The sequence below is a fragment of the Neodiprion pinetum genome, chromosome 7, assembly GCF_021155775.2.
Source record: "Neodiprion pinetum isolate iyNeoPine1 chromosome 7, iyNeoPine1.2, whole genome shotgun sequence".
Classification (NCBI taxonomy): domain Eukaryota; kingdom Metazoa; phylum Arthropoda; class Insecta; order Hymenoptera; family Diprionidae; genus Neodiprion; species Neodiprion pinetum.
Window position 1 is genome coordinate 1,675,694 of NC_060238.1, and position 12,308 is coordinate 1,688,001.

Here is a 12,308-nt window from a genome sequence, read left to right on the forward strand (position 1 = left end):
GTTAGATTTTCCGGACTCCGATATCTGGAATGAATCGAAATGTATGAAATCGCGAGTTTAAAGAAGCGCAAAGAAATTTGCGGCTCGGATAATTTTTCGGACGCTCTTTGAACCCGACTGCCCTCGGTATAAAACGTTGTCAACTTTTTAAAGTTGATATCGAACTCTGCGTTTAAGCTCTCGTCACACGAACCGTTCGACAATTTACCCCCTTGGAAACTGTAAAGATTTTTTCACCAAAATCTGCACATAAATTTACTTCCGAAGTGCAGCAAAGTTATTTTTGATTCCATACGATTTTTACGATAAGCGTAAAGTTTTTTGTTTGCTTTTTCCCCCCCCTACATATGTGAAAATGACTATTTGACGACAAGTCAACGTGAAAGTGAGAAAAAAAGGGTAAAAATAGTTATAAACAATTAATTTACTCGCTGAATCAGCTGAGACAATTTTGCGGATAATTTATCGCGTGTAGGTACGAAGTAAAAAACTTATCCCGCTTTCAAATGAAAGTCGATAATTTTTCGCTGGCTAGTAAGGCAGGTTCGTACGGATGATGCTTGAACATCGACAAGTGGCGCCGTCAACGTAAAGCTCCGGAACTGTCGAGTCACGTGTCTGATTATTCAAATTTACTCACCGACCAGCAAACTGAAAACTAACAAATGTTATAGTCGATTAATTATATGTTATATATATAAGGTGTGCAGAAAAATTCTCACGTGAAATTTGCATCAGGTAAAAATTATTTCATCGTTCGATGTACAGTTAAAATTTTCTAAAAAAAAAATATCAATCACGAAGTTGATCTTCGTGTGTCGTGAACTCTTCCACTGACTTGAAAAAAAATATTATAGCTGTTAGATTCCGATTCGGAGACGATGAAACTTTGGTTTGAAACATGTTTCTCGAAAATATTTCATTCTCGAGTTATTCGAGTTTATCGATTTAAATGCCTCACCCTGTACACACTTTCGTTTATTTATTTATCACAATACATAATGTATAGGAATTTTTTTCACATCTCTCAAACTCTGGAACTTCACTCAATGCTCGAAACACACGCGAAACGAAGCAATCCTCAATTTGATTTTACGGCCGGACAGGTAAACACTGAATATTACGACGTAGATTCCGTCGCGTCTGAACTCGCAAGCTTCGAACCACGGGTCGAAACACATCGCGATGTGTTGTCTATTCTTCGTGCGTAGCGTGAAGCGTTTGTTTTGTTGTGACGGAAGATTCGTCTCCGTTGTAAAGTCTGCGCAAGTCAATCGCACGGGATGTTCGTTGAACTTCGAATCGAGATGCCGAATTTCGTTGCTTCGAATGATTCCGAAAATCCTTTCCAAACGAATCTGATAGAGGTGATTATTCGCTTTTGTAAGGCTTGTCACGTGACTCAGGTAACGAATCTCGAAAAATGCGTAAAAACAAGTTTCAAAACAACCTGTCGCATCGAATACTGTAATGATAGGTATACAACGTGTAGAAAACTGTTCAACTGTAATTACACACCTTTCTGTTATCAAACTTCGACGCTCTCTGACCTGAATTGACTGATGGGATGGATTGTTTATTTTTATACGAATTTGACTCCTGTTTTCTCCGACAAAGTGTGAAGAAAAAAAATTTAATCAATTCAACGAAGACACACTCATACTATGTATTATTTTTATTAAAACGTGGTTTGAATCAATACAGCGGAAACTCGATTAACCGGACAAATTTGTTGTCGTTAGGCATTCTGATAATCGAAAGTCCGGATAATTCAATGTACGAAGAAAAGCGATTTTTGTACATACGTATTATTACATAATACAAGAACAATGCTGGGTGTTTATTGAGAACGACAAAGATAAATTAAAATTACCAACAACAATCAATGCTTGTTGAGAAATTATTAAGAGATGCATTTTCGGACGGGGTAGTTCCATTTCCGACATGTCCGTGCACGCATGGATTCGACTTGTATAAAGTTATTCGATCGCGGTTGGAAGTCCGGATAATCGCGAATCCGTACAATCTTCACTGTGGTCGAAAAAACGATTGTTTCGAATGGTTGATCAATCAGGTTGATTTATCGATTAATTGAAAGAAGTCAGTTGGGCAATCGAAACCAACTACAGCGTCGTAGTAGAAAAAAAAAATAAAAAAAAAACAATAACATATAAACAAATTGATAAATTATTCCTCCAGATTGCCTGTTGCGATGATGTGAATTTTTTATAAGATATTAACGCCAATAAAGTATAAACTATATGTAATTAAAACTGTATAACAATAAAATACCCAACTAAAAGTTGAGCCTCAATGGAGTCCCGGATCTAAAAACTGGGATGCTCATTCGGAAACATTTTTCAGTACAATGCGCTTAATAGTTTTCCATACGTTTGTTAGCTAGAGCTTAGGTGAAAATGCGAAAAAATTGAGAAAATCGTTTTTTAATTATTTGAAATTGATTCAGAGGGTGGGCCGGAAAAATTCGTCAACACTCTAAATAACGACAAACCTAACGCACAGTTCGATCCGGCAGAATATTTTCACCGCGGAATTCTACTCTCTCTCTCTCTCTCTCTCTCTCTCTCTCTCTCTCCCTCTCTCTCGCCCCTCCCGCGGGGGTTGGCACCCTTGGCGCCGCGTAGCGTCGGGACGCGAAGCGTCGTTTCCGCCTTATCTGTCTCTCAGTGCGCCGTCCGCCGCCGGCCGAATAACTGCGCGATCGGAATCGAGTCGCGGGGCTGCGATTTAAACGCCCCTATTTTTCCCGCCGGTAAACAACGAAGGCGCGAAATCCCGCGCGCGCCAATTTTCTCAGCCCTTGGAAAAATCCGGACGATTGTTGAAATAAGATCGGTGCAACAGAGGGCGAGTTTATCGGTTGTGTTCTCTCTCACTCTTGGTATTTGTGCGCTTTTGTGAATGTCGCAAATTACTCTTGGAAAGTAAATAAATTAACAAATAAAAACGAATTTTCTGTTACTTCGTACAAGGTGTGTTTAAAATGTTTTTACTCGTTTCGTTTCGTGGGAAAATCGTTGTTTTGTACAGAGAAATTTCAGCAGATAGTTGAATAACGGTAAAACATGCAAAAAAAAAAAAATTAAAATATTCATATTCTACGAGTAAAGGAAATGATGAAAGAAATTTGTCGCGGAGAAGAATAAATCAACTGTAAATTTAGTGATTGGCAAATGAAATTATTTGTAACAGAGAAAAAATAAAGAGAAAAAGAATATTCAATTTCAATCGTAGGTACGATAATACGTTTTGAAGATAAGAGAAAGCACTTTTCGCTTCGGGGTGTATAATTTGAAGGTTCGTGTTGTGAAATTAGTAGTCGGGAGTGCGGTATTTTGTGAATGTGCGCGCGTGTGTGTTTCGTTGAGTTTTTTAAAATACTTATTCGGACGATAGGTATTCGGAAAATTTACAAATAAAATCATGTGGTGGGTGATTATTATACCGCTCCTTGGACTAACGGCCATCGACGCTGTTGTATTCGCTGCTCGAGTCACGGGGAGCTCTCCTCAAAAACTTGGTGAGCTTATTAATACGTAGTAATTAATACTTTCGGCGAATGTTTGCTACGTTTCAACCGCGGTGATACACTTAAATCCTTCTTTCTTGCCTTTCTTGAAGTAGAGCTTATTCGAGCTTTCTTCACTCCTTCATTTTTTCAAACCTTTTTTCTTTCTATTCGAATAGCAGTTGAATTCCGATTCCTTCATTTTGACCTCATAATTATCGTTGAAGATGAAAGAAATTTCATCGGAACACAACGAATTGAATATATTACAGTATCAACAATAATCTCAGCAATAACATTAACATACGTTAATCATTGATGGATATTATTGCTCGAATTTATCCAGTTGGTACACGCGAAAGAATATTAATTAGGCAAATAAATCATAGCTTATTTGTTTATTTATTTATTGAGTGCAGAACGAATAATTTCCCAGTAAAGGGTAATTAATCAATATTGACATAATTGTAGATGTGTAACAAAAATACATATTCATAGATTGATCAATGTTAGTTTCACTAAATCTGCTAATAAACTTTTTACAAATGAAACAAATCAGTTATATGTTTGTTTATGTAAACAAATGCAGTGAGGATATCCTCATCGAGTTGAAATTTGCATTGAAAAAAATCTACGACATAACAACCAACATCATACAGAATTCAAATTCACACATTTTTCGTTATTAATTTTTAAATTCAAAACTCACCCTCTCGTCGTCATATTTCCCCGTTTCAGTTTTTTGCTATTAAAAATTCTTATCCCCGGATTTCTTTTGCTCGTTTTTCTCGATCAAATTTATTCCTCCCTTCTTCCTCGGCAAACTTTTGCGCACCTCAAACCGCGACAACTTTCAACCCTGAATTCAGGGCATCCCTCATTAATAAACGCAACGCCATATCGGTCGATTATGACGCATAAAACCTCGCTTCAACATTTTTGCCGTTTTTTGTTTGGTTTTTCAAAATTGAGTAACGAGTCTTCGTCATCGATTTTACTCTAACTAATTTTTCTACGAGCTAGGCCGAAGTTATCACCGTTATCACCTAACGTTATTGTAATGATTTACGTTTCTTAAAAATCGTTATTCCGTCTGTTATAAATTAAAACAAGTCAAAACGGTAATTCAAATTTTCAACACTCAACCACTTCGATACAGTAATTTTTTTCATATCAAATTCGAGAAATCATCGAATTTTTTCTCCATGCTGAAACTTTTGCGACTTTTGAAATTTTCACCGCGATCAAATGTCGCCGAAATTTTACCCAATTCGAGCATACAATTTTCGTCACCTAGACGACCAATTGTGAGGATTGACACGCGCGAAATTGAATTTCCCCGATTCTGGAATATGTATGTATATGGTTTGCATTGTCAGCAAGCATTCGAGAATTTCGTTTTCGTACACACTATTTTTTTTCTCTCATTTTTTTTTTTCATCGTGCCTACGACACACTCGATAAACCGATATTCGATTAATTTATTAAGAATTCATTGCGTTGTGTGAAAGAAACATTTCAAGAAAAATCAAACTTCTAATTGCCTCACGACGCGTTGTCCAATTTTCTATTTTCAACCCTGCAAATTGTTTATATTTACAGCACGGAATTATCATTACTGTACGCTTTTTATATTATTTTACGATTTTGTGTTGAAACAAATTATTTTTAACATGTTTTTAATACCTACGGTTGCGAAATCAAATCTTTTCTTAAATACAAAATTCGTAGCTTTGATTTCAGTTGCGGAAAATGCAAATCATATCCACACGCGCGCACTCCACGTACGTAAAAGTAGGAGAGGAGAAGAAACAGGGCGTCTTTGGGTACTTTTCGGTTATTTACTTTGTCGCAAAATTGAATCTGAAAGTTGGCGTCAACCCCCCAGGAGCCGCTAAGAAAACGCCAGGTTTACCTTTCGGTTTCTTCCCCATCCACGATTAGCCTCCTATTGAATGAAAAAAAATTGCAAACTTCCCAGTCCGCCTTTTCCTTCCTTTTCCTTCGCTGAAATAACACAAATTTCATTATTACTTTGCACTTTTCTTCATATTGTAGTTTTCCGAATGTGAAAACTGTCTTTTCTTCCCCTCATTTTTACCGGCTGTAAGAAAAACAAACCGGAAAAATAAGTTTGTCGCCATACTTTTTACCGTCGTGAAAAAGTAAGAGTCTGTCGATTTGTTTGACATAATTTCGTGATCATCTCAAAAATGGCCGAGTAAAAAATCTGAAATTGATAGGATTTGGCAGACAAATGAAAAAGGTTTGAGAGAAAAATTATACGTTTGTCGGTAAAACATGGAGGATCGATTTACTTCCGGTAGAATCGGAAGCTCAAATTAAACGGGACAAGGAAATTTTTCATGCCCATCATTTGATTGTAAAATCCTGTAGTTTTTTGGATAGACCGACAGACGGAAATTTTTCTAAAATTCTGTTTTTCGGATTCCAGAGGTTCGAAAACGCAGATTCTTCCCAATTAATTAACAATTATTGACAACTTATTTTTTAATAAAAGTAAATTACAGCCTGTGTTGCTCAGGGACAGTTTGGCTCTAAATTAGTGAAAGAATTTTTAAAATCTGTTCAGCAATTCCAGACATCACCTTCCGCATATACGTACGTAACGGCAATCCAGGTCGGGTGACAATGAGAAAAAACGCGCACGAAGGTTATGAAAAAAGGAAGGGAGAAACGGTTGAACAAATAACGGTCATTTACTCCAATGGCACGAAATGGAAAATCCATGCACGTGTGTATCTTTAACCGCAGCAGTTAGCCGAGTCGAAGCTTTGCTGCAGTTTTTCTCCCTCTCCCTCCTTCGCCAACCTTCGAGCTTTATTCGCCGCATGCACTTCGCCCTGTCGCAGTAGCTGCGGTATGAAATCGAATGTGTGGTTTGCACGACTGCGGGATACGTAATAATTTCACATGCGTTTATGCATGATATAATTGGGGGATTCCATGCGAATTCAATCGACGTCTGAACCTCACCGTTTTTTCTTTTTTTCATAACTTGTTCGGTGATTTTACCAACTCTGGAACAGTAGCCTGAATTTTTTTGAGGTTTCTTATTCAACAGTGGAATCGATCTAGAAATGTTTCATGTGAAAAATAGAAGTTTTGAGAAGTTTTCCGGGGATTCTCAGACCGTTCGGATAATGTTTTAGTTGACAAATCGAAAATTGAAAGTGCCGAAAAAAAAATATGGAGAAAAAATCTGCCCGTCATGTGCTCGGCTTTGAAATTTTTGGAATAGAAAATACAGTTTTTGAGAATTTGTGAAAAGATCTTCTTCAAAGTCGGTTTAAATGTTCAGAAATAATTGAGCAGTTGAATAAAGTATCTGAAAAAATTCAGGCCATTGTTTCAGAGTTGGGACAATTGCAGAAAAAAAGCTTAAACAAAATCAGAAATGACGAGAGTCGAACGTTGGTCGGATTCGCATGGAATTCCCCATATATAAGAATGCTTGAAGAGAGGGGGTTGAATTCCGTTGATTGAAAGGAAAATGACTAATTTTTTTTTTTCTTTTATAGAAAATTATCATTCGATCAAATTGACGAGGTCGAACCTTCTTGATAGTTAATCGTTACGAAATTTATTAACACACTGCAGGTAATTCATGTCTTGACTTATTACACGCACGCGTATTTTACGATGTATATATTATTCGATTAATGGTTTAAGCCTCTTCTTTTCTCTCTCTCTCTCTCTCTCTCTTTCTGTATAGGCGTAAACGCGTGCGTATAAACATGAATCATCGCTCTTTCGGGTACTATCAATTTCGGCGTTAGCGTAAATTGAGAGTTGGGCCGGAATTAGCTTCCTTTTTTCGAGGAGGGCTGACCACGATGAGTAAACGCGCGCCTCGCAGGATAACCATCTATATATATACATATGCGTAACATTTCGATTTATCGTTCAATCTATCCACGTATTTACCTTGCCAGCCTACGTTTACTGAAATTCAAACCTCGTTTGTACGTAACACCATTTTCACCTATTTCTGACAAGAGCTGTAACAATTCGAGGGAAAACTAAACGGATCGCAGTTATTTATTGCCTTAAAAAATAAAAAAATATACAATACGAATAGCAATAAAGAAAAAAAAAAAAAAGAAAAACGATCAACCAAGTAAGATAACAAATATCGAAGGATAGAAAAGCCAGACTTTTGATCGACGACGAAAGAAAAGAAAAACACTTTTGTCGCGTTCCAGAATAACTTCAAATCGAGTTTGAATCGTCCTCTAAAAAAAAAAAAAAATACATCGACGTAGGTACGTAGAATATGTAAAAAGAAATAGGAGCGTGGAGGAGGGACTCGACGTCTATTCTCTCTATATAGATACACGTTATACATACATATACGGTATATGTGTGCGTCACATAAACCTGCCTGCACCTTTCTCTAGCCACTCTAACGCACCGCATTAAGCCCGACCCCCCATTCACCCCCCTTCACCCCCATAACATCAATAAAATATCAGCACTGGGAATCCGGAATTGATACTTACACCCCGTGTACGAACCTGGAATGAATTTTTTATAAATCTCTCATGCACACCTGTCCGCCCTTATGTAGGTATACCTCACAGTCATATTTCATACTTTATAATAATAACAATGATGATAGTAATAATAATAATAACAACGGGAATACTCATCGATTTGTCTCTATTAACAAGGGTGATCAACTATTGTCGCCGAAAAAGTAACGCTGGAAGTATCAGCTCGAAGAAGGACAAAAAAAAAAGATTAATACAAATAGGAATGAAAAAAAAAAATCGGATTGAATAAATTTACATTCGCGCAGATTTTTTCTTATCTCCATTTTTGCAGAGTTTTATAAATTTTATATACAAATGTGATGTATTCTTTGTTAAGGTGATCAAGAAAACGATCGTTTGGTTAGGTTAGTGGATTCTGCTGATCCATCGTGAAAATTCGAATGCCAATTTTCTCGCTGACTTAATGCACACCGAAAAATTTTTCTTCTCGTTGTTCTCGGTTGTCCACCAATCAGTGACCCTAAAAACCGCGTACCATAAAGTTTTACCAAAATCAAACAACTGTTTGAATTTACGTCCGCCATATTGGATCCGCCATTTTCAATTGCCGGATTTCAAGTTCAGTTTCGTAATCAGCGACCCCACAAGCACATGTGTGCAAAATTTCAAGCGAATCGCACGTAAGAAAAAAATGTACGCACGAAAGGGTTAACGTTTGACGAGGTACGGGCGGTGACGGGAAGTTACACAGATGCCAGTTATAGTATCAGGGGTGCGCGCTGAAGCGCGTGTCCTGCAACGAAGCCTGTGAATTATGCAACGTATCACTGCTCGGCTACTGGAAACAGTCTCCCGAACCCCTTCGCTCACCTACACCATCTGTTTCAATACAGGAGTTTATGTACACATCGGCCATATTTATTCAGTGCGAATTCGATGCAAATTCCCAACCATCGGATGGGGATTCACCGTGTCCACGTTGTTCGAGAGGAAAGTTCTTGGACTCGACTGTGTACATCTAGTTTCGTTTTGATGGGCGGTTTTTGGAAAGCTTTTGAAACGCTTTCGGAGTGTTGATTAATAGATTCCTCCAGGATACGGGAATCCTGTTGTTAGTTACTAGCAATTTGTTGAACCACTATTTGTCTCTATACTCATTCTTTTTGTTTTCCTGTACGAATGCGGTTAGCTTAGCTTCTCCAGTCTGACTCTCATCTTTTTCATTTTCTTGATGGTCCGCATCTCCTTCATCTTCGGCACTTTCATGTTCGATAAAGTTGTGTAATGATCATCGGATGTATTTCATCATCTTCGTATTCCTCATTCTATTTCATACCTTCATTAGCTTCTTCGGCCCAAGTCTCATAATTTTCATTTTTTCTCGATGGTCTTTTTCTTCTTCATCTCCAGCACTTTCCACGTTCGACAAAATTGTGTCGTTCATACTTTTCATACCAATCGCCTCAATGTACTCCATCACCTTCGCATACTTCATCTTGGTCCATACCATCATTCCCTTCATTCGATAAAATTGCATCTTCAATACCGTTCATCCGTATGGTTAACGTTCTTCGTCATCTTCATCCTTTGCAGGTTCTTGAATACCCCTTCCCTTCTTCATCCTTTTCTTCACACCACACTTGACCTCCAACGTTCCATTCTCCCAACTTCCACGGCCCAATATCTCCCCCATTCCAATCTCCCTCCTTTCTGCTTCCCCGGTGTTCTTTTTTAATCATAGGAAAGCTACGTGCTCCGAGGCAGTAGTGAATTTGAATTCGTATACATCGGTCCGTATAAAAGGGAAACTGCACGATCGTGGAACGAAGCATAGACGTCTGGAGTACCCACATGTGGTTGGGTATATTTGAAAGGGTTCAACACAGCGGGACGGCGGTTGGAGGGTGGAAAGACCCGCATACTTATTACCAACTTGGGTACCTACGCACATGATCTTGGTCTTTCTCCGAGCTGCGAAAAATGTACGAACGTTTCGCGAAAGGCATATCGGGCCGATACGAGTCGATGATCCTCACCCTCGGCTTCTTCTCATCATCCCCTTTTCTCACTCGGCACAGGGACGCGGGTATTTCCATTTTAATCGGTAACCGGCTCTGTTCTCTCATCTTCCAGGCTTTCCAAGCTCCTCTTTCTTCCGGCACTCCGTCATATTCGCCTCTACCTTCTGCCGGGCATCGCGCAGATCTGCGGACTACTCAAGCCGGTGCATCACGGAGATTTTCCCGGAGCTTTTGGATCTAGGCATTCGTCGAGCGTAAGCCTTGGTAATTACTCATCGCCTCGTACAGCTGGGGATTTAGGGGCGGCCGACATCTGCCGCTCCCTTTCATCCGTCAACGCGTTTTATTACACCGATCGCAAATCTAGGATCTGTTGTTCTCATCCTCGAGCTAAATTCGAGCCTCGGTTTCAGCCCGGAATTAACGCCGGCGATTAATATGTAGATTCTCTATTTTAGTTTGTTCGGAAAATTGGATGGAGGGTGAGATGGAAGAAAAACTTGGGACGAAGATACAAATTCGTTGCCTCTTATTTACCCACCCCGATTGGAAACACCTTCATTCCATATATACGCTTGTTTCATTTGGAACTTTGTCCGTATGTTCCGAAGAGTATTTCTCAAGGGGGGATGAAGCTAATTTATACTTTGCGGTTTATTTATTTATTAGGGCTGTTAAGGTGAATAACTGCACTCTGGTTTTTCTGCTAGGTACACTCGGATAATTTCCATTCCTCTCTCTTTTTATCGTTCCATTTAAGTTCTTGTATAACCGACGGGTATTCGTAGCTGCCAACTTCCCCTTCCATAGTGCGAACTTTTATTTTTTTTTATTCTCTGGGCAGCGTTAGCTGTTTCGTAACCCTTGTGTTATACGACCGTCAGGGTAAAATTAGGGTCCCTCGTGACTTATGCCTGCAGGGTGAATGGCCGAGAAGAGACATTTTTTGTAGGGAAGTGTCATGACAAAGGTGTCACTTTTATTTATTATTATTATTATTGTTGTTATTATTATTATTATTATTATTATTATCTTCTTTCTATGAGAAAAGAAATCGTCTCGGAGGACGGAAATTTATCTACCCTTTTCAATTCTAATTCTTGCCAGTCGAAAGTAGCACATTGCAAATGTAGATTTGAGCACGTGAACACGCATCGATGAAAGCGCAAACTTGATCCTTCGAACATCGACATTAGCGAGCGAATGGTACAAAATGGTCAGCGTTAGCAGCAACGGAAGAATTTGTGGTACAATGAGCACGCATGCGGTGTCACGTTCCATCAATTTTGACAAGCCTTTGTACAATCAAACCCCGGAGTTGGGCTGAGAATAAACCCGAATCGAAAAGCACGGTATTCTTGCACAATTTTCTCTACTACTTGTTGAGCTGACAGTCAGTCTTGATAAACGGTCCTTCCGACACTTTTGTACTTCATTTGATATTCCATTTCTTTGAGAAATTTACTCGAAGAGTTTCTCAGCTATTTTACCCATAATGCTTTATCGGTTCTGGTTCAAGTATCGAATTTCAAATCTCATTCTCGCGAGCTTCGAAATATCGTGTTTCGATGAATTCGAGTAATCAGGTCTTAATCAGGAGGCTTTTCTGGGTCGCAGGGGCTTTTATGGAAGGCCCCACCAGGCCCTGATCGTTAATCCTGAACAATTCCTGAAGAATGAAATTGAACGATTGTTTTCATCTTTCGGAACAAATTTCAAACTTTTCTAAGTAATTGACATATTTTCTCATCTTTTCCTCTCCGCGGCCGATGTACGTGATGTATTTAAGTGGTAAATCTAATTTTTGGTCGATAAAAGAGGCGGCCAATTTCGAGGCATAAGTAATAAATACGGGTTGAAATTAAGAGGTGGAATCTAACTTGAGATAAGAGAAGCTTAACTTACCCTTATCGCCGAAGCAATTAAGGGCTTTATACGATTTTTCTTACCTCCGTTCATCGCCTCTTTACTCTCCCCCCGGTAACTTCCGGTCTGTTTTTCTTCCTCTTTTTTCCCCCGATTTCCTAAGTAAGCTGGGGGTGGTCTCTCCTATATCAACAGGGGAACCAAACCGCCCGCGGTACGAACAGCGGCTGTCACACAACGGCTAATAAAGTTACCCACAAGCAGAGGAAGACATCACAGCCGGCGATGTACGTGGCCGAAATTCTTAACTCCGATATTGGACGCCGTTTCTGTTTGAAAGACGTTCCGGTTTCTTTCGCGGTTCTCCCGCAGTCG

At 39.0% G+C, this 12,308-nt stretch overlaps 2 protein-coding genes across 7 annotated transcripts in view; one reads left to right on the forward strand and one right to left on the reverse strand.

Moving 5' to 3' along the window:
* Positions 1-136: 136 nt before the first annotated feature.
* LOC124222729 (uncharacterized) overlaps positions 137-12,308 on the reverse strand; it is a 51,812-nt gene continuing 39,640 nt past the window's right edge. The window contains exon 4 of the mRNA XM_046633991.2: positions 137-658. The gene's annotated coding sequence lies outside the window, so the exon portion shown is untranslated. The remainder of the gene's footprint in view (positions 659-12,308) is intronic.
* Positions 2,711-12,308, forward strand: part of LOC124222723 (protein turtle homolog B) — a 164,206-nt gene continuing 154,608 nt past the window's right edge. For all 6 annotated transcript variants that reach the window (XR_011177589.1, XR_011177588.1, XM_046633972.2 and 3 more), the window contains exon 1: positions 2,711-3,541. Coding sequence is in view for 4 of the 6 variants with exons in the window: in XM_046633972.2 (XP_046489928.1) it covers positions 3,445-3,541 (97 nt within the window). In the remaining 2 variants the exon portion in view is untranslated. The remainder of the gene's footprint in view (positions 3,542-12,308) is intronic.